This window comes from Poecilia formosa, unplaced genomic scaffold, assembly GCF_000485575.1.
Source record: "Poecilia formosa unplaced genomic scaffold, Poecilia_formosa-5.1.2 Scaffold511, whole genome shotgun sequence".
NCBI classification, from domain to species: Eukaryota; Metazoa; Chordata; class Actinopteri; order Cyprinodontiformes; family Poeciliidae; genus Poecilia; species Poecilia formosa.
This window is the reverse complement of record NW_006800450.1, coordinates 35,889-58,680: the sequence shown is the minus strand read 5'-3', so window position 1 is coordinate 58,680 and position 22,792 is coordinate 35,889. Positions and strand designations below refer to the sequence as shown.

Sequence of the window (22,792 nt, the reverse complement as noted above, 5' to 3'; positions counted from 1 at the left end):
TGAACCCGGGCACAAGAGAGGATATAATGAGTCAAAAGGTTTTTAAAGTTCAACAATTTTTCCTTTCTTAACAGTTTTATACTTGAATCTTTTGGCAATGTTGAGAGGTTTTATTTTGACTTTTTGCATTATTTAGCCACTTCAGAGCCTTCATATGTTTTCAGTCTGTTAAAGATAGTATTACTCATAGCAGTACAATTTGCACAATGCCTGTTTTGTTTTGTTTCCTTCTTGGAAAAAGTTATTAAAAACAAGTTTTTGTCTAAATTAAGGTGAATTCATTGTTCCTTTTTCCACATAATGTAACCGGTAGTGTTTATGATTAAAAAAATAATAATTATGTGATCGGTATCAGCGATCGGCAGTAATCGGCCCTCATGGTTGATCGGAATCGGAATCGGCAGGAAAAACCTGATCAGCACATCTCTAGTAGTAATGTAAAGGTGAAGCAGAGAGCGAACAGTAAGCAGACGGTATCGGGGCTCTGAGGTGTGTCGCAGTGATAGTCACGGTACAGTTTCTTTACCTGGTTCTTACCACAGAACCAGGTAAAGCTGTAGGACTGCTTTATCTGTAGGGTGGTAGGGCCGACTCAGGCTGCTTGTAACAAGCTGGGCATTTAGTCCAGCACTGGGACACAGTGCTTGACTAAAGCACCCTCCTTTAGTCCAGTACCCTCCTTTACCCCCTCCTTTTTGCTAAATTGTTATATTTAGCTAAACATTATTGTTGTTGAGGAGGGCCACAAGCAGGCCTCCTGGGACACAGATGAAGAATATAAATAAAAAAATGTAAAAACAACAACAACAACAAAAACACTCAAAAAGGGTGCTAGGGGCATCAAGGATAAAAGGGGCAGGGGCTCAAATAGTTATTTTAAGTTGGGGTTTAGGTCTGTTGAAGAAGGAGGACCACATCATTATTTAACCTTGTCACTTTTGACTGGCGGAGGCTCTGCATTCAGCAAGGAGGCGAGGCAACAGAATGTATTTGAGGTGGGTTTATTTGGTCATCATTACATCGACACCCTTCACACAGTGAAACAAAGAAGCTGACGTTTATGCCTGAGGCAAGTTCCACTTACACCAGGTAAAGGGGTGATCAAAAAAAAAGACAAACAAGAAACAAACACTACTTACACAAACCTAACAATAAATGATCCAACAAATATTTACATGCATGCAAATTATTAAAACTAAACTAATCTAAGGTCAATCAAAAAGTAAATGTAACCAAATATAAATCCTCAGAGTATTACCCCTCTTAATGGAAGATGGTTTGCTCCAGGAGCATTTGTCTCCCTTTCTGCTCCACCTTGCTGAGACACACTCAGAAAGGCAAGTACTCAAACAATTAACTCAAATTGAACCAATCAGAAATAAACTGACACAATGTAACTGAAATAAAGAACTGATACAAAACACATTTGAACTGTAAATAAATAACATAATATCAATAATCAATATGGGATGGAATCCCTGGTCTCCATCACAAACCTTTAAGGCTAACCACTTGGTGAAGTACTTTGATGCATATGAAGGAGCATTGTCCTGCATAAAAACCATGGTCTTGAAAGATACAGTAGGCTTTGGAGTTGATTTTGAGTTCATCTTCAACCCAAAAAGGTCCAACTAGCTCATTTTTAATACCAGCCCATACCAGTGCCTTGCCTCCATCTTGCTGGTGTCTGATCTGAAGTGGAGCTCTGTGCCCAGTACTGATTGTAACAGAGGAGCCATCACGAGCTGGGTTGTAGTCAAAGTTCGTGGCTTCATACAAGCACACACACGTACGCACAACGAAAACTTACTCTTACTTTTTGTTTCAGCTCAAACTGGCATGGTTCATTGTGGTTCCTGCCTCTGTTCTCATGTTCATCCTAACTTATTTTTCAGCTTCAAACATTTTCCCATTTCCAGTTTTCAAACAGGGCTGTTTCCGGATTGTGGCGCATCAGGAGGGAGTCACATGATGGTGTAATGTCATCAAGTTGTATTGTTTTCTATTAAATTGAGAAAACAATACAACTGTTTCTGGTCACAAGCTTTTTTATTTTATTTTATTTTCAGTATAATTATTATTGCATACACTAAGAGTTTACTTGAGTTAGAAGTAATGGTTTTTGTCTTACTGTGGGCAGAGTCTGTAGCTATAAAAGAGAGCTCGGAAACCACAAGGAGTCAGTCTGCTAAAAAGGTGGAGAAATATAAGATTAAGATTATAATAGCTGTTTTATAAGGACTGTGTTTGATTTTGTTCCATTATAGTGTGTTTGGTAGTCTCAGTATTTACTTTTTTTCTCCTCTGCTAGCAGCTAGAGCTGGGTTGGGAGATGGAGCTGCTGTGCCCACAGATTTGTGCCTTTTGTTGCTGTTTTAAAGTTTTTTTATAATTTTTTAATTTTTTTATGTAATTCATGACAAAATAATGTCTGGTACTGCACTGCATTGATGATGATTATATATATATATATATATATATATATATATATATATATATATATATATATAAATAAAATCTTATTTTTGTGAAATTAGTATATATTATCAGTCTGGTGCTGAACTGAGCCAAATTACATTATATTAATTTTATTCTTATGTGCATATTAATTTGGATTTTCATCCAATTAATTTTTATTTTATTATTTATATTGGTTGTATGAATGCTACAGTTGAGATGATTGGTCTGTGCTGCATGGGAAGATTTCTGTGTTATGAGCTGTAGCTCATGTTTTCACTGATTTGTGCCTTTTGTTGTCGTTTTAAAGGGTGCATTAAACTTGCAGTGACCAGACTTGTGCCTCTCGTGTCTGTGTACCATTCTGGCAACCATTTGGAACCTGCTAAAAATACAGTAAATGAACAAAGACAGATTGCATTCAGACTGACCTGCTCCGAAGGCTGACATTATCTCTCAGAGTACTCTCATTGTGTGACAGCAGATTTTGCAGCGTCCTCCGCGCCTCACTCCAGGCTTCATAACCAAGACTCATGAAAGCGTTCAGTGTAGGCTTGAAAAAAAAGAACATTTGGTAAAACATTAGGAATATCCATCCATCCATCCATTTTCTATACACCCTTGTCCCTAATGGGGTTGGGAGGATTAGGAATATCAAATTTCAATTTTAACTGATAAACTGTCAGTGGTGCTTTGCTGATCTTTCATAAACTATACTTGTCTCAAATGAACATTTCTGCTTCTTTATCCAATTTAAACAGTATTGGGTTTGAATTAATTCAGATGCTAGGACCATTAAGATCGCAATCAAATAAGTTTTATATTATTTTATCTGGACTGCTCTGTCATGTGAAGGAATGTTGGCAGGGTCTCATTCTGCAGTTCACTTATCAGCTCTTAACTTGTATAGCATAAAAATGTTGTGCAAACAGTTAGAACCAGGTGGTGAAGGCCTTTCAAATTATACTGAAATAAAATTTTGCAATGGTTGTTCCATAAAAATATCATAGCCACAGATAAAATGTTCGGAGATACTGTAAATGAGTAGTTCTTTAATGTGACTGATTAATTGAAGGTTGTAGCTAGCAGTGTAAAACAAGTCTAAAAATAATAAACTTTACCTGATCAAAGACATCATGGTGTTTGGACATTACAGGTCCTATAAACAGAGAGCTTATCACACCGAGGTCAAGGATTTGGTCTCCAATTGCAACACCAATGCGATGTCTGGGCTGGTGAATAGAAGAAATAGAAAGTGTTGAGATGCTTTGCCAAGGTCGAGAAAGAGTCACACGTTGTTAGACAAAGGGCCCATAGTAAAGAGTTACATTTTTGATTCTGTTAGACACCAACGTCCATTTCTCACGAGAAACAGAAACTTATCAGGCCACAGAGACAGGGAGTGTCTTCAGTTCATATAATCAGCTACCCTCCTCCTTCTCCTCAGACGCTGCACAGACTTTTTTAGAAACTCTTCTCCAATGTAATGGTAAAGCGTCTCCTTTCAGCGCTGAAAGTTAATAAAATAAGTAAAGTCTGAATGCTTTTCTTGGCTGATTTTATGCTCCGTGTGTCAATATAAATTATGATTCATCGATTAGGATTTTCATCCTTAACAGTTGGTAGCAGAGGATGGTTTTGTGTTGACACCTGAGCGGAGATTGGACTGGCCGTTCAGGCGCAGACTTTCCGAAACAGTACTCTGGTGTAGGGCCCACATGAAAGGTAAGGACACTTGTTCCTTAATATACACCATTGTACTGTTTCTCAGGTCTGTATAAATTTCAGTTATCAGCTGTTGTCTGTACCGTTTCCCAGGTTTGTCTAAATTTCATATTGCTTTTACATTTCTGTTCAAATTGTGTTTCACTGACCTGTCTAAAGTTTAACTGTTCATAGGAGTATAGACAAGAAAAAGTAAATTTAGGTGTGGAGAAACTAAGTAGTTTTTAGGTGTAAAGAAACAGTAGTTTTTAGGTGTGAAGATTCAGGTGTAAAGGAAAAATATGATCCAAAGTGGGGCATCGGGCCATGGATTGCGCTTGGTGAGCAAATAGAAGCATTAATAACTTATTTGGCAAAGCATGACGAATATCAAAATAAGGGAGAAAGAGAAAAACAAGAAAAAGGGGGCTAGAATACCTGGTGCAGAAGAAAGGAGGCGACCTGTTAGACAGCCTTTGGGGAAATATTGGCTGGAAGGAATAAATGATGCTGAGGGAAAACTGATTGAAACTAAACTAATCCTGCACAATTTACTATTTTCACATGTGGTAAAATTAACTGTATGAAGGATGAATGAAATTACATAACAGGTAAAATTATAAACAAAATAAAGTGACATCTAATGGGTTGAAGTTTTTGAAATTTGGCTTAGCTGTAGATAGGGTTAAATTTAAACTGAATGAAACTTGAAAAATGAGGTTTATAACAGATTTGAACCTTATCATGGATTAATCATTATTTTTCTCTGTTATTATCTTATCAAAAACAGGATTTCTTTTTATGTGAAACTTGGTCACCTTAAAATGTCTAAAGAGGGAACAGAATTGGTAAATAAATATGAGTATGTGTTTGATTCAAAGGGTGATTATGAAACAGCTTCAGATTCAAGTACGGTTCATTACATTGGTTACAACATATTCTTGTCTCAAAGACAATTTATGATTCTAAATCCAGATAATTCCTTTACCTTACTTCAAAATGGCAAATAGTATGTTAGAAGAGGGATAATCACATTTTAGCTTTGGTTTAAAACCAGATATCATTTATTACGAGACTGTTTCATTTGGTTTGATTTTATTTTCATTTTTATTGATATTATTGTTTTTTGTTTTTTTTCTAATAACAAACCAAGTAACTAACTAACTTACTAACTGAACTAACTGCTGTTTTCAAAACACATGCGTGTTTTGGTAGAAAGGCACAAATTGGGCATGATGAAACTTTTAAAGTGGATATGATAGTAATTGATTATGTAAAAACAAACTGATTGGACAACAACTGGCTCACAACATTTGTGTGCCTTAAATTTTGATTGAATTAATACATGAATCCAAGTCCAACAAAACATTTGATTTGAAACGCAAAGACATCTTACAGTATTGCATAATCTTTGTCAACATTTTTTGCTCCTCTGCCTAAATTGATCAATTTTTCTTTTGTGGGTTCACACAGAACAATGACACTGCTTTTTAGGAAAGCCATCCAAATTCTGATCTGAACTCTTTAAAATAATCAAACTTTTGACCTTTGCAGTACAGTTTCAGTTGGACATTTTAGACATATGTACAAAAAAGAGTCTCTGAACAATATTTTGTTTGCTTTCTATTTACATAAGAAAACAAAAGGGGGAAATGATAAATGATAAACATAAAACATTTCTGATAAAACTTTACATTTAGAACATCTCATAGTCTACTTTCAATTCTAGACAGAACATTTGGGAAACTTGTGACACCCTGGAATATTTTAGTTTTGGAGAATAGTAAACACAAAATTGCTTTCAATTGTTTACAATTATATCAATAGGGGGCGGAGAAGAAATAGACTCTAGTTCCTAGTTGGTGTATAGATATGGTTAATTATGAATTTATTCATTTGACATTGGTGTATTGTGAGATTATTTAATGAGCTCTTATACAGTGCCTTCCTGCATGACTGAAATACAGTTATATAGAAGATCTTACTAAATTAAAATTGATAATGTAAATTTGAATAGCTTCAATCAATATCTATGCCATGTTTAATTAAATATTCATGAATTTCCTGCATCACCTCTAATTTAATTGTATAAAGTTACAGTTGGATGTAATTGTTATTAAGAAAATTTTGGTTAAAAGTACTATAAAATTCTACGGAGCCCCTGAGGGGACACAGGGAAAAATTCAGATAAAATGTGAACAATTTTTTTTAAATTCTAAAAAGAAAACTATACATAAATACAACACTCAGCTGTTTTGAAAAATATCAGGATAATGGTAATATTTTCATTAATGGTATAAAGAATATTTGATTACAGTTCTCTTTTTGACCTAAATTATTAACGAAATTTAACTAGTTATCTTAAAGCGTGGCAATTTCACAAGGATACTTTTGTGTAAAATTGGACATATTGTTAATGCACAGTACTCAGCCACGCACCTAACTCCTCCTAAACTCCAGCGGACTGACTACTGACCAGCTCTCCATCTCACGGGTCCGAAAAGCCTCTAATTCCTGGGTATTAACGCAAATAAGAATGTAGGGAACTTTTATTTAAGCTGGGAGCGAGAAAGATTCGTCTAAGCTCTAACTACCTTCATCCAGACGTTATGACCCGCTTCAGTCCATGATTCAGACATCGGAGCAGCCCCGCCGGTGTCCAAGCTCATAAACCACGTCTGTCCATGGTAGCTCTTTCCCTGTTATTAACGTGCACTTCTTACTGCTTAGATAATTTTAGCAACTAGGAATAAGTCCAAGGGTCATTATTTATCTGAACTAAAGAACGTACGAAGCCACCCTAATTTACTAGGACCACAAACACTGGTTTTACAATAATCAGAAGAATTAAATTTAGTTGACTCAAATAATTTAACTGTCCACAACATCAAATTAGACTTTAGTATTTTATTAGCAAGCTTTAGCAAGGGAAAAGGACATACAGCATTTCAATAAAAAATTAAGAAATTAATACTTTTAAATTTTTTTTAGAAATTACTCCTACTTCTAACCCTACACTGTGTCTTAATCTAAATAGAGGCTTTGGGGGAGGCAGTATTACTTGAACCCAGATGCAGAGACGATCTTGGCAGCAGAGAACTTTAACGTCCATGGATGGAGTCCTGTCTTTGTCTTGGCAGAATCCTTTTAGAATAGATCCAACGTTGAACTGGAGAGAATCCTCAATTAACTCAGTTCTTTATCCATATAAGATCTTTGTCTATTCCCCATGTCCACTGCAGCATCGTTGGAATCTTTTGGGTTGAGTGTGGGGCCGCAGTCGAATCAGAATCCCAGGTTGTGGGTAAACGAATCTTGTTCCTTTCTTGTGCAGCGAGCAGTCTCATCGTCCCGGGGTATCAGCACGCAGCCCTCCGTTGATTCTGCATCTCCATGTGTGCTCGACTCGAACGCTGCGGAACAAAGAACCCCGATCCTCCTGTCTGGTGTCTTTTTATTCTTATCAGCAGCCACACACATTCTTTCCTCACATGCGTTTTTCCTTGACGTCAACTGCCTTTTGGTTGGCCTCAACCTTCAGATGAACTTCCTTGTTCCCTTGGAGCTGAACTTTCTGAAGTTCTCTGATTGCCTTCTGCACCTGTTTCCTTCATGCATCTCAAAAAATCTCACTTCCTGTTTCTTCCGTACTGACTGCTTGGACAGATGATCTCATATCCATCACCATCTTGGAGACATGATGTCGGTTCTAATGACCTAATGCCTTGGTCACCTCTGCTCTCCATTCGGTTCCTCTTTTCCCCTAACCTTTCACCTACCATCTACCCAACTACACAACATCAGTGACCTTTAGATACAGTTACACATTTTACACCATTCCAAGTTCAATGTCAAAATCACATTTTAGTTTCTCTGATTTAGCATTCATTTATAATTTTATAATAACCATATTATAATAACCATATCTCATTAGTTACTCTTATTATAATGATGATGTGAGTTATTACAGACATTTCTGAAAAGAAACCAAGAATAACCCATTATTCCAATCATTTGATACCATGTTACAGTTACTTCTTTCACCTGTGAGTACTTCCATAAGTATAAGAGTAAGTGTAAATATTCTTATAATCAAACCAACATCAATCACTGGTTAAACCAATATTAATTATTGGTTTAATCATAAGTTATCATTATTAATTTAAGAATTTTACTCTGGGTTTTATCCAATTACTCAAAATGTTTAGATTTTATTCCTTAAACCTTTAATGCCTTGAAATGAGCAATCTGAACCATTTTTATTCACTGCAGGCTGGAAACTTCATCTTTCTTCAGGAAACCTGCTCTTCCTGTTCCATGACTCTCTTTCTGTCCAATTATGATTTTTTATGATTAAATAGAAAAAATAGAATTAAAGCAAAGTTTGCAGGACACAATAACAACACACACAACCAGATTAATTTTATTACCATCTGACTCTACTGTTGGGTCTTGATGTCACCTGTGTAATTAGTTTTAAAGATAACTTTATTCATTGTTATTATTAAACTAAAATCTCCAGCATGGGAAAGTGGGATGAGCTCAACTTTTCTCGACAATATGCATTTGAATAACCAATTTCTGAAAAGTGTATGTAGCTGAAATACTAAATTTTGTTTAAATTTTTAATAATTTTTGAGTTTAAATTTTGATAGGAGTTGATTCCACAATCGGTTAATTCTGAAACATCTGAGGGTGAATCATCTTAACGCATTTCTATTTCTCTTTCTCTTTGGAGCTCAGAGACTGAGGCAGTGGACCTTATCTGAGCAGCTCCAGTGACCCTGAGCCTGGCTGAAACAACAAAAAGAAACAAAAAAAAAACAAACAAAAAGAGAAGCAACTCTTCATCTACATCACAAGCTACAGAAAAGACATTTAATTTATAATTATGTGAGCAAAAGGTGGCATACACTTCTATTTTCTTAATTTACTTTGCGTTTTACTCTAGTAGAGCTGCTTCCTGTGGTCTGACGGGGACCGTAGGGGCCGGGTTTTGCGGGTTCAGGGCCGTGTGAGGAGGTGATGAGATGTGGGATCGCGTGGCCTTGGCGTCAGGCCTCCGTTGTTCTTAGCCACTCTGACTTGGACATTTGCACTTTCTACACATGAATTGTGCCATCTTCTGCTGNAACACAAAGCTTTAGCCTGTTATAGCCGCAGGAGAGAAACTTGATGTGTGAATCAAACATAAACTGGAGATGCGCTTTTATTTTGAAAAGAGAGCACCATAACTTGTGCTGTCGCTGGCTTTACTGCCTATCCCACTGATAGATGGGGTTTCCGATGCTGGCTGTCGGCTTCTAAACACTTCTGACATTACTGTGGGAGCGCTAACGATGTCATTTAAAATATTAGTTGCCTCTGTTAGTCGCTGCTGCTTAGCTATTTTTCTGTCCGTGAAAACCCGCCTACTCCTGCCTGGGGTCCAATCAGAAACTGAAATTTTAAGTTAACTTCTGTTGCAATCAAACTCTGTCAGAGTTTGCAATCAAACATTTGAAATATCCAAGATAAGTAATGAAAACAGAAACAACAAAGAAAATTAATTACGGAGTCACTGTAAGCAAAAATAGTCTTAAAAAAATTTAAAAAAGAAAAGAAATAGTGGAGACCATATCACCAGACTGAATACCTGTATCATTAAGTTTTAGTAAAAAAAAAAAGAAGAGCAAAACGATAAATCAAGAAAATGACAATTATTGAATTTCTTTTAATTTATCATCCATCCATTTTCTGAACACCCTTGTCCCTCAGTGGGGTCGGGAGGGTTGCTGGTGCCTATCTCCAGCTAACGTTCCGGGTGAGAGGCGGGGTACATCCTGGACAGGTCGCCAGTCTGTCACAGGGCAACACAGACACACAACCATGCGCACACACACACTCACACCTAGGGGCAATTTTAGACAGACCAATTAACCTAACAGTCATGTTTTTTGGACTGTGGGAGGAAACTGGAGTACCCGGAGAAAACCCACGCACGCACAGGGAGAACATGCAAACTCCATGCAGAAAGACTGGGGCCGGGAATCGAACCCAGAACCTTCTTGCTGCACAGCAACAGCTCTACCAACTGCGCCACTGTGCAGCCCTTTAATTTATCATAACATATCATATTAATTGATTTACTGTTTATTGTAAATCAATAAACAGTAATTGATTTACAATAAAGAGACTTTGACTGTGAATGTAAGAGTTTGATAGCGAATGTGAGAGAGTTTGATAGCGAATGTGAGAGTTTGATAGCAAGTGTAAGAGAGTTTGATAGTAAGTGTAAGAGAGTTTGATAATGAGTGTAAGAGAGTTTGATAGTGAATGTAAGAGAGTTTGACTGTATTTGATAGTACATGTAAGAGAGTTTGTAAGTTTTGGCCCATGGGGCCTCTCATAAGTTTTGGCCCATCACCCAATCACTATTACACATGGGATTAGTGTTGCCATTTCAAATGAAGCTTACTGAAAGTTTCAAAATAAAAGCCTCATTAATGCCCTCCGGTAAGTGCATTAATGAGGCACTTACCGGAGTGCCTCATTAATTATTTAAACCAATATATATATTGGTTTAATATATTGGTTTAATATATTAAACCAATATATTGGTTTAATATATTATTAAACCAATTACATTAGGTTTAATAATATTTTTCCCTCAAGTTAGCCTTTATGAGCCTTTATTAGCATTTTCTCTCAGGTTATGGCACTGGGTTGCTCAAGTCAGTGCTTTAGTATTACCATTTCACCTAAAATAAGCTTTTAGCCAATTTTTTTTACTTATTGGCCATGTTTAGTATACTGAATGGAGTAAGTCAATGACAGATAACATGGTAGTGATACCCCACATTCTACTGATACCATTTATGCTATTATTAGCATTTTGGCTAATTTTAGCTTATGCAACATACTGAGTGGTATAAGTACAACTTAATCCACATGCTTCTGATTCTCCACAGGTTATTGAGTAAATTGCAGCTTTCTTTAGCATTAATGCAATTTTTTTGCATCAGAACACTTGATTAAAAACCAACGGGCACACTTTGGCAGGCCCCATTTAAATTTCTTAAGGAATTTTCTAGTTTTTCTTTATTTCTTTATCCATTTGAATTGTATTATTTTATTCTTAAATTTCAATTTTTTTGTATTATTTACAGAGTTTATTTGTAGGTTGATAATTGTTGATTTTATTTATTTTTTGTTTTATTATTTTTCTTATTTATTTTCTAAATTTAGACAGGAAGTAATCTGGGTTAGTCCACTTTCTATAAGTGTAGGGGCCTGGTGAAGGACCAGCAGGCATTTGGGTTTTCGGCCGATGGTTTTTACCAGAGGAAGAGTGGTAGCATGAGAACAAATGAAAGTTTGATCTCTGTAATTGTTTGGTGAAAGAGGAAAATAAATCACCAAGAACAATCAATAAGTTTGGACATTGAACCTTCTTTTGCCTGTGTCGAGAAATATGACCCCAGTGCCTTAGTAGTGTCTTGGTGGAACTTTTATTGGATGTTTGGCTTGGCAAACAATCAGAAGTGGTTCTGTCTAATTTGGTTCTTCACCTGTTTTTCAGCTTTATTGTACCTTTATTGTGGCGCACTGCAGCCGCTGCAATTCCTAAAAACAAGCGACAAAAACTGAGCTAATCCCCTCTGTTCACAAAACGTAGTGATATTTACAACAGTCGTCAAACTACGGCTCCTACTGCATATTTAAAACGATTGACCAATATAAATAGAAATTCGCCCCTTCTTGCATCTTGACAGAACTAACAGAAATTAAACTGTTTATAGATTTGTATGGAGAATTTATCAAACATCAGTTTTCTAATCTTTATTTTAGGTCGTATTTAATAGATATATCTAATAACAAATGATGGCGCTACTAATATTTTCGTGACAGATTTCTCCTTGTCCTGTATTGGGATAAAATGGTTTTCTGGACACAATGAATCACATAGCGACCAATAGGCGATGTCCAGTCCAGTAATACATATCAATAAGCAGGAGTATGAAAGACGTAAAAATAATTAACTATACTACATTAAGAAATTGTATTCAAGCCTCGGTGCTACATGAAGCTTATTTTGAAACAATGTAAGTTAAAAACAATATTTCGTGTGTGTGTGTGTGTATATATATACTGTTAAGAAAATAAATTTAAAATAAGCTAGTTTTAAAACTGAGCATGTCTTGATTCAAATGGCCTAAATTGTGGTTTTAAATCAGTTACTTATTCTGGCCTGTTGACCTTTGTTTTGCCTGTGGCTGCAGTGGATGGTTTGCTAGGATTGTTTGAACTGCCTTTTGTCTGTGTGGAGAGCAGTACAGGGGAAGTTGGCTTTTCGCACTCATTTGTGAAAGGCCGTAAACACTGCAGGGGTTTTAGGCTTCAGATAAGGGGTCAGAGATAGCTCCTGGACTGGATGAGCAAAGATACGCCTTATTTGAATAAATTAAAGAAAAGAAGATAAAACTTTCTACACAGCAGTAACACATTAGATTTTGCTCTTGCAACTTCTCCAAAGACGTCTTTGCTTTTTGTTTGTCGTTTCCATCTTTTGTCTTTTTCTCTCTCAGGTAAATNTAGTTGGCTCAAATTACAGTGGCTACAATTAAGACGACTAGTATCTCAAGTTATGATTTAAGTTTATTTGAATCCATTTCAAATCTTTGGAAAATCTACTCTTTGGAAAATTACTGAACCAAATTATGGGTTTACTGAACATATTTCAATAAACTATTAGATTATTTCACTGAGGTGTAAGCACCCTGTTTAAATTACATCCAACTGTTATAATTAGCAATGAAGGACAATTTGGGCTAACTGCTTTGCGTGGGTTTCTTAGGAGTCTCTGTACTAAACAGTGTTCCGATACAGAAACAGGGGGAGATGCATGGAATTACTCTATTCAAGCAAATTGTGAGTTAATCTATTGAGAAATTTTTCAGTTTTGGGCTTCAGCAAAATATAAAAGAGGCTAAATCAAAATTCACAAATGTTTTGATTATTCGAATGAGTTTCTAAAGTAATACTGAATATTCTGAATTGAATACATTAAGATTAACAATGATGGCACGTGTCAAATAGATTTCTACAAAACAGTTTTTTAAAAACAGGGAATAAATTGTTTGATCGCTGCATCTCTCTTGCTATAATTTGAAATAATTGGTGGTTTAACCAAGTCATGCAGAAAGGTCTAACCTGAACATTATAGAATTTAATAAATCTAGTTGTATCAAATTTCTCCCCAAAACTGCCAAAAACATTGATAAATATGATAAACACTACAAAAGAGAGTAATTCAGTTAAGTAAACATTCTATAGAAGTGTTTCAAAAGAACCAATTATTCAAAGGTTAAAAGTGTTGAACTTTTGGGATTTAAAACCATGATGAGAATAAAATAAGTCAGTTAAATATGTAGTGACAGTGTTAACTTCATGCTTGTAAAACAGGCTAATCATTATGTGAGGTTTTAAAATGAAAAGAAAATACGAGGATTCAAATTAAATTGGTCTAAATTGGGATTTACAAATGAGCAATTATGGAACTGCTTAAAGCGGGTCCAAAAAGATTGACATATCTAAAAATAATCATAATTTACAGGTTTTTGTCTGAGACAAAATAGGGTTGTCTTTTATTACATGAATGAACAAATTACAAGGGATCTTAATTTAACACGGATCATTAACTTTTCACAATATTGATGATATTTTACAAGCCTTTAGTATAGCGGGTTACTTCTTGTTAAATGAGGACTATTTGATTGAATCTCATTAAAATAACAAAAGCAAAAGATTTATATATGGTTTAAGATTTGTGGTAAAGTTTCTATTAGGGATAAATCTTATATACATTTCAAATGATATTTCTTTGATAAAACATGACTGTGGGCAGTTTTGCACGTTCATTTCATAATCTGATCCTTTACATGATTTTTTGCTTGGTTTCTGATTTTGTCTGATCCTATGAATATGCCAACACTTAAAACAAGCAATGTTATTCTTGAAGGTTGAAATGTGTTCCTTAATTTAAACATTACTTTACCTATTATTAAGAGGAGAAATTAAATAACAGATGTTATTGATATATTGATGCTCTATTGGCTTAGTCTGAAAACAAAAGAAAAAGCATGATCTTCAGCTTCAAGGAGCAGCCTTAAAAAAAAACAAAAAACATTATTTACTAATCAAGATGATGCAGAATCTTAAAGAACCTTCCTTGCTCTCCTCATCACCTGTGGATACTGCTGTGTTCCCTGCCTGAGGTCCTTGGCTGTTCAGTGCATCACTTTCAACATAGAGAAGGGCAGCGGTACCAATAGAACCCCACCTGCCTATCAGATAGTTTCCCAGAACCTAAAGAAGGCCGTGGAACTCCAGCTTTCTAGAGTATAAGGGCAGTACTAGTATCCAGTGACAAAACAACATTTTTTCATTCACTTTAATGTTCTTTATATAATCCATTGATTTCGCTTTTTGTTGTGTTTTTTCTGTTGCAGAATGAAGTCCGATCCTTTCTGGGTGTGCCGGGGTGTGAGACTGTGGGCGCCTTCCACGATTGGTGGACCAATTTACAGCTGAAACGCCACACTGAGGCCTTGCAGGCCTGTTGGGGTTTCTTATCGAGCTGCGCCGGCTCTACATCTGGACACACGCAGAAACTGATTTGACGTAGACAGGTCTCGCTATAGAGAGACTGATATGATTAGATTTTATTACTATTACTGGATTTTACTTAGAGAGCATTTTTACTTGTTTCCTCAGCATAGTATGTTTTGAATGTGCTGCCTTGATCCTGATTTATTGCATTGGTTTGCTGTTTTATGAATGTGTTCATTGTATGTTCTGTGCCTTTCAATACTCAGACTTCTAAGCTTTTCTTACCATTTCATTTCGTTGAACATTGCATCCTTTCTGTAGTTCATTAACTTTTAAATATTACATAGCAATTTCAATAAGTTTGGTTTATTATCTTACTAACAAATTGATTTTCGTATTACTCATTATTGCTTCATTGACTTTAAAGGATAGTAGCTTAACATTTCTAATTTTACTCTATTAAGTTTTAAGTAATATCTACCTTTTATTCATTTTAAAATATTAACCTAACACTTTATTAATTTTTGCATTTTATTAAGTTTGAAGTATCACCCTAACATTCTATTATATTTACATTTTGGTTAACTCTAACAACTTAGTGAATATAATTATAATACATTTTTACTTTAAAGAAGAAAATTATATCCTCCTGACACTTCACCCATTTTATATTTTCATAAAATTTAACTTTTATTCTTTTTAACTTGGATTACAAAAATATATAAAAACTAACACAAAAATTTCAGACTTTGTTCTTTTATAGTTCATTACCCTTCTATGGCATGGCGTTGACTTGAGAAAAAAAAAAAGAAATAATAAATAAATAACAAGCAACATAAAGGTAATAATTATAATATTTGGTTCCAGAAAGTGTCATGGTCCGACTTTATGATTGATGTGTAATTACAGATGACGAAGCGCTCACAAGTCTGCAGGAAAATATTTTCTTCCACTAAAAACAAAAAAAGTCATGCCATGGACGGTTGAATTAGCCTTTTTCTAATTTTAACCCTAACATTCTTTAAAATTTTATTTCCTTACATGTTCTTTATTAGATTGTAAGAGGGACATTGTGGTTTCGATCCACTGCCTAAGAGGTATAGGGGTGCCCTGTCCGTTTTTACCCCCCAAAAATGAAATGAAATGAAATGAGATGAAATGACATGAATGCAAGACAACATCAGTGACTGAAATGATGATATGTATGTCAACATTTGTAAGAGCCTCGGGGGATGTTTTCCGGAAGGGACAGTGTCTACTCTAGGGTTTGTATTCTCCTTTTTGGGCTCTTTTAGAGCCCAACAGGGGGAATGTTGAGACGCTTTGCCAAGGTCGAGAAAGAGTCACACATTGTTAGACAAAGGGCCCATAGTAAAGAGTTACATATTTGATTCTGTTAGACACCAAGGTCCATTTCTCATGAGAAACAGAAACTTATTAGGCCACAGAGACATGGTGTGATTTCAGGGAGTGTCTTCAGTTCATATAATCAGCTATCCTCCTCTTTCTCCTCAGACGCTGCACAGACTTTTTAGAAACTCTTCTCGGATGTAGTGGTAAAGCGTCTCCTTTCAGCGCTGAAAGTTAATAAAATAAGTAAAGTCTGAATGCTTTTCTTGGCTGATTTTATGCTCCGTGTGTCAATACAAATTATGATTTGTATTGACACACACAATGTGTGACTTAAATTTTGTTGAATGCTGAAGTTGNCATGTGTGGGTTCTGTCTGGGTAATCTCCAAATTCTCCCTAGGTGTGAGCGTGTGTGCATGGTTGTTTGTCTTTCTGTCTCTGTGTGTTGCCCTGCAACAGACTGGCAACCTGTCTAGGGTGTACCCCGCCTCTCGCCCAGAACGTTAGCTGGAGATAAATCCGTCCTACCTTGTGGTAATGTGCATGCAACCCTCCTGACCCCACTAAGGGACAAAGGTGTACAGAAAATGGATGGATGGGTGCATTATTTGAATGACGGGACTGGAAGCTTAGGAGTTATGCTTAGCATTGGAACAATTTATATACATGACAAAACCACAAGAATACCACTTCCTTCATCTCAATATCCTACCTGTTTAAAATGAAAAGCTATAGATGCATGCACTAATCCTTTTATTAGAATATCCTACCTGTTAAAATATTTTACATACAGGGGCGTTTGTAAGAATAAAACAGCATCAGACAGGGGAAACAGGTTTTTATTGTAATTAAATTAAACACAGGCAAATTACACAGCTTCAATCTCACATTGTATCGCTACCAACATCTATTTAGCAAGGTTTAGTAATAAAGAGTGTTATTAAACTAAAATATTTTAAAATATAGGGACAAAAAAGCCCACAAAACAACGTATTCTGTCCTGATTAACCGACAAACAATAACTTGCTTAACGACATTGCACACGGCAAACTAAAGCCATTTATAAATATATTTACAAGCTGCCTATCATGAAAACTAAAAACATGAAGTGATACAACAGCTTAATGAAAGCCAGGTATAAAATAAATTAAATAAAACTTACCGTAATCTGCGATGAAATAAAATACATGAAACGAAACTTCCACAGGTAGGACGTATTTATAAGAAATCTGCTGAGTAAGCAGTACGTGACGTAGCATCGATTTGCGCATGCGCATTACCACAAGGTAGGACGGATTTTCTGGGTACCAAAGATAAACAGAACACCTGTTTTAAAGGGACATAAGTGCTGGCACTAAANGGATGTAATGGTAAAGCGTCTCCTTTCAGCGCTGAAAGTTAATAAAATAAGTAAAGTTTCTTGGCTGATTTTATGCTCCGTGTGTCAATACAAATTATGATTCATCGATTAGGATTTTCATCCTTAACAAAAGCAAATCAAATTTTATTTGTATAGCACAGTTCTGCAACAAGGCATTTCAAAGTGCTTTATATTATGAAAGCACAAAGTCATAGAACACAGACAATTGAAACGTTACATTTTGCTGTCATTACACATCAGATTGTTTATTAATGTTTCACTGATTATGTTTCAAAAGCAACTCCAAACAGGTGGGGTGTTTTTGGTCTAGATTTAAAGGCACTCAATGTTTCAGCTGTTTTGCAGTTATCTGGAAGTTTGTTCCAGATTTATGTTGCATAGAAGCTGAATGCTGCTTCTCCATGTTTTGTTCTGGATCCAGAGCAGAAGACCTCAGAGGTCTGGAAGGTTGTTACAATAACAGCAGATCTTTAATGCGTTGTAGTGCTAAGGAGTTCAGTGATTTATAAACTAACAACAGTATTTTAAAGTCTATTTTCTGAGCTACAGTTAGCCAGTGGAAGAACTTTTAAAACTGGTGTGATATGCTTCATCTTCCTGGTTTTAGTCAGAACGTCAGCAGTAGCGTTTTGGATCAACCGCAGCTGCCTGATTTTTTTAGGCAGACCTGTGAAGACACAGTTGCAGTAATTGATGCAACTAAAGATATATGCATGGATGAGTTTCATAGGTCTTGCTGAAACATTAGTCCTGTAATCCTGGAAATGTCTTCATGTGACAGAAGACTGACTTTGTAACTGTCTTTATGTGGCTCTCAAAGTTCAGAGTCCATCACTACACACATATTTCAGGCCTGATCACTGGTTTTTAGTTGTAATAACTGAAGTTGTGCATTGACTCTAGAGCATTTCTCTTTAGGTCCGAGAATAACTTAAGTTTTGTTTCTGTACAACTGAAGAAAGTTTTGGCACAAGTTTATCTGTTCTAAGGCATTTGTTCGGTGCTTGGATACGTTCTGAGTCATGTGGTGATATTGTTATGTAGAGCTGTGTGTCGTCTGCATAGTTATGGTAGCTAATCTTATTTCCTCTTATAACCTGAGAAAAAAAAGGTTATAATATGGGGCCTTGAGGTGCCCCACATTTGTTTCCTAATGAAACAAAGAAATCCCTGTTCTTTATGTAAGATTCAAACCAATTGAGTACTGGACCGCAGTGTCCGACCCAACTCTCCAGTCATTCCAGTGTCATGATCAACAGTGTCAAATGCTGTGCTGAGGTTCAACAGAACAAGCACTATGGTACTTCCACACTCCATGTTTATGTGGATATCATTGAACACTTTGACGAAGGCAATCTGAGTGCTGTAGTGAGCCAGGAAACTGGACTGAAACACATCAAAGCAGTTGGTTATCATTATGAATACATTTAACTGTTTAAACACAGCCTTTTCAATAATTTTGTTGATAAATTTGAGGTTGGAGATCAGCCTGTAATTATGCAGTAGTTGTTTGTTCAGATTGTTCGTTTTTATCAGTGGCTTGACTTGACAATGTTTTTCAAGAGTGAGGAAAAAACACCTGATGAGAGTGATTAGTTTACTATTCAGATCAGATCATTTGTAACGGCAGGCAGGACTTTTTAAAGAAATGTGTGGGTAGGATATGCAGACAGCAGGAACTTGAGCTTAACTGACATAATTTTTTCTAGGCTTATATTTCAGTAGTTGAAATTGAGTATTTTTTCCGCATTTGTTATGTTTGGGCTGGTACTGGATTTAGTGTGGATGTCGAGATTAACCCTCTGATTTTTAAAAAAAATCTCTTCAAAGAAGTTGACAAATTTGTTGCAGGCTGTGTTAGATTGCAGTTGAGGTGATACAGTCACAGGAGGGTTTGTGAGCCCGTCAACTGTTGCAAATAAAGCTTGAGCATTGTTAATGTTTTTATTTATGATTTCTACAAAGAACGTTCCATTTGCATGTTATAGTGTTGAGTGATTGTATGCAGTTTTTCTTTTTAGATCTCATAATAGATGTTAAGTTGAGTTTTACACCATTTGTTTTTGGCCCTACGGCAAAGATGTCTTGCTGTTGTCTAACTGTTTTTACATTTCTCCATGGAGACTTGTTTCTACCAGACACAACCTTCACTTTAATGAAGCCAATGAAATCAATAATTCCTGAAATTTTAGAATGAAAGTTATCTACCAACTCATCTACATCGCTACAGCTTAAGGGAGAAGAGGAAGAGGAGATTTAATTAAATGTTTCTGCTGTGTTGTCTGTGAAAGAACATTTTGTAATAGTAGCTGTTTGGCTAAGGGAGTCAGTGTTGATTATGCTTTCAAAGATAACAGCGAATATATCAGACATTGCGGCATCAGTTAGAGTCATTGGAAATATTCACACCCTTACAAATAATCAGGTCCAATGTGTGACTTAAATTTTGTTGAATGCTGAAGTTGTCCCATGTTTATGTGGATATCATTGAACAATTTCACTAGGGTGGCCTCAGTACCGTCCTAGTACTGAAAGGGCAGAACTGAGACTCCCCTCTCAGTATCAGTTGATAATCAATGATAATCAACAAACAATAATCATTGTGCACAATTGTTGATTACTAAATAATTGTTAAACAATAATAGTCAATGTATATGAGAGATAAAAGTTAATTAAAGTCAATAGAGAAGTTTTCAACATATGTTGGAGTTCTGGATAAATTTTACTGTCATATTTTGTTTATGGCCTTTTACCTAAATACCTAGATATTCAAAAGAGGTAAAATGACCCAAAAAGATTTTGTTACAATTTATGAAGTTCTTAAATATAGAAGCCATGCCTCCCCCTTCTTTTTGTTTTTTATTCTCACTTTAAAAAATTGTAATTGATTCTATTTGTACAGGTGGTTTAGTATTTTCATCCAACCATGTTTCTGTCAGGAATATAGCATCAATATTATGCTGAGTGATGAAGTCATTAATTAATAAAATTCTTGGTGTTAACGATTGTGGAATAGGAGCTGTAACTCAGCTTAACTGACAGATGGTAACCTAATGGACAGCAGCTCTAAATGTATTAACCCAGAACCTGACACACAGCGCTCTCTCGGCCCTCTTTCTCTTTATTTTTTTTAAATAATCCCCCCTCTCAAAAAAAAAAAAAAAAAAAAAAAAAGCATTTAACTAATTGCTACAAAAACTAAGAGTCTACAAAGTTAATTTCTCAACTGGTGTGCACAAGCATCTGTATCTTGTGCAAATCTGTCTTGGTGCACCCACAGGGGTGGATGTACCAAGTCTCATTTGAGCGCGCAGAAGCAGACTCTGGAGTGATGACTTGTGCTGGGCCACTACTGTCCATCTCAGCAATTGCTCTAAAACAAAGTACAGATAGTGCTGTTGATTCAACTCTGAGATGACAATTTTGACTCAGCACCATTTCTTCTGGTATGTTGATGAAAAAGAATTTTGGAGTAACAGACTCCTTCAGAACAACTGCTGTTGTCTCCCAAGTCTTTTCTGAATCTAACTTGTTGAAGACTTTGTCTCCAGGTCGTAACTGTGGGAGCTTGTTTGAGAAAGCAAACAAGCTTTCTATTAGCGGTTGTAATAGAAAAGCTTGTTTGCTTTCTCACAAGCATCTCTCTGTTTCACAGCTTTTCTATTGGACTGTTTGGGTTGAAGGTTATTCTCTAATGTTGGGAGTGTGGTTCTGATCCTTCTCCCCATGAGAAGTTCTTCTGGACTGACTCCTGTTGTGTAACATGGAATTGATCTGTAGCACATGAGATCTAGTAGAGGTCTTTATTTTGAAGGATACTCTTCGTCAATGCACTGCTCTCTCCGCATGACCTTGTGGATGGTGAGGGCTAGATATAAGGAGCAAAAGGGGCAGGTCCCCTTTTCCTCCTTGACCCCAGGTGTTCAAGCACCCCTAGCCCCCCCGCCCCCCTGCACGTGCCTGACGTTAGCTGGATAGGCACCAGCACCCCTCCCGTCCCCACTATAGGGACAAGGGTGTACAGAAAATGGATGGATGGAAAGCTTAAACCAACTTAAATTATCCTTTAAATAACATGTCTTGTATTGAGAACCACTGCAATAAATCAATATTTATGAGGAATTTTATTAAGTTACTTATTATTAAAACTTGTTTTTATTTAGAGCCTTAAGTTTTTGTAAATGTAGCAGAGATTAGTTCTGTGACACTGAACCAAACTCATCTAAGCAACTTTTGAATCTTAGTTTGAGTTCTATGGGTCTCAACAGGTTGTTACTGAGAAAAACACATTTGTTATTCATTGCTTACTAGTCATTTTTGATGATGCAGCTTGAACATAAAAAAATATAAATAAATAAACCACATTTTACGTTACATTTTACTGTAACATTTTACTGTAACGTAAAATGTTACAGTAAAATTTTGCCGACCCCCTAAAAATTGCTGTTAAAAAATGTTCCTGTTTATGGTCCCCCCCCCCCCCAATAATGAGATGGGATTTATGCCCTTGCAAGTCTGTCAGTGCCACACATCCAAAACTCCTGGTGCAATTGGTAGAGCTGTTGACTTGCAGCAAGAAGTTCCTGGCAGGGGCGGATCTACTGGGGTGGCATGGGGTGGCAGTTGCCACCCCAAACGAGAGCCTTGTCACCCCTGTTGCCACCACAGCTAGCGACAATGATTTCAATAAATAGTTATGGCAAATCGGACTTAAGCGCATGAAACTCTTTTTTCCGACAACATTGAATGCAACACAATGTAACCTGACACCCACTGCTAAGTTGCGGGAAGTACGAGAGGAGGACAGAGCGCCAGCAGCATTGATGGATATATATATTACTGGACTGGACATTACGTGATTTATCGTAAGTCACACAAGCGCCATTACTGACCAACGAGTCAGGAATATCGGTGGTCAGGAAAATACTAGAATTACGCAAAGAATCAGAACAACGGACGCAATGTTTAGCAGTTAATTGGGGCCTGCCCATAGCAATGCATAGGGAGAGCAGTGACTGACTGCCTCCATGCATTGCATGGCAGGCACCTATTGTTCTACACCCAATAAAATGTCTCTTTAATTGGGGCCTGCCATTAGCATTACATAGGGAAGAGCAGTTACTGCCTTCCATGTAATGCATGGCAGGCACCTACTGTTCTACACCCAATAGAATGACTCTTTATTATTATTGGGGCCTGCCCATAGGCTTTTCAAAATAAAAGTGGACCTCCGGTTTATGTTTGATTCATGTTTCTCTCCTGCGGCTTTAAAAATGTAAAACTTTGTGTTAATTGATTTGCTAAAGGA

At 36.3% G+C, this 22,792-nt stretch overlaps 1 protein-coding gene and 1 long non-coding RNA gene across 4 annotated transcripts in view; both read right to left on the bottom strand.

Moving 5' to 3' along the window:
- The window catches only part of fah (fumarylacetoacetate hydrolase (fumarylacetoacetase)), a 138,398-nt gene that overhangs the window by 114,244 nt on the left and 1,362 nt on the right, over positions 1-22,792 (bottom strand). For all 3 annotated transcript variants that reach the window (XM_016664784.1, XM_007579192.2, XM_016664785.1), the window contains exons 2-3: positions 3,579-3,689; positions 2,889-3,010 (exon numbers count right to left, since the gene is read on the bottom strand). In XM_016664784.1, coding sequence (XP_016520270.1) covers positions 2,889-3,010; positions 3,579-3,689 — 233 coding nt within the window. The remainder of the gene's footprint in view (positions 1-2,888; positions 3,011-3,578; positions 3,690-22,792) is intronic.
- LOC107834052 (uncharacterized) overlaps positions 7,139-22,792 on the bottom strand; it is a 16,581-nt gene continuing 927 nt past the window's right edge. Inside the window, exons 3-4 of the long non-coding RNA XR_001659836.1 lie at positions 17,266-17,271; positions 7,139-7,597 (exon numbers count right to left, since the gene is read on the bottom strand). This is a non-coding gene — a long non-coding RNA (uncharacterized LOC107834052). The remainder of the gene's footprint in view (positions 7,598-17,265; positions 17,272-22,792) is intronic.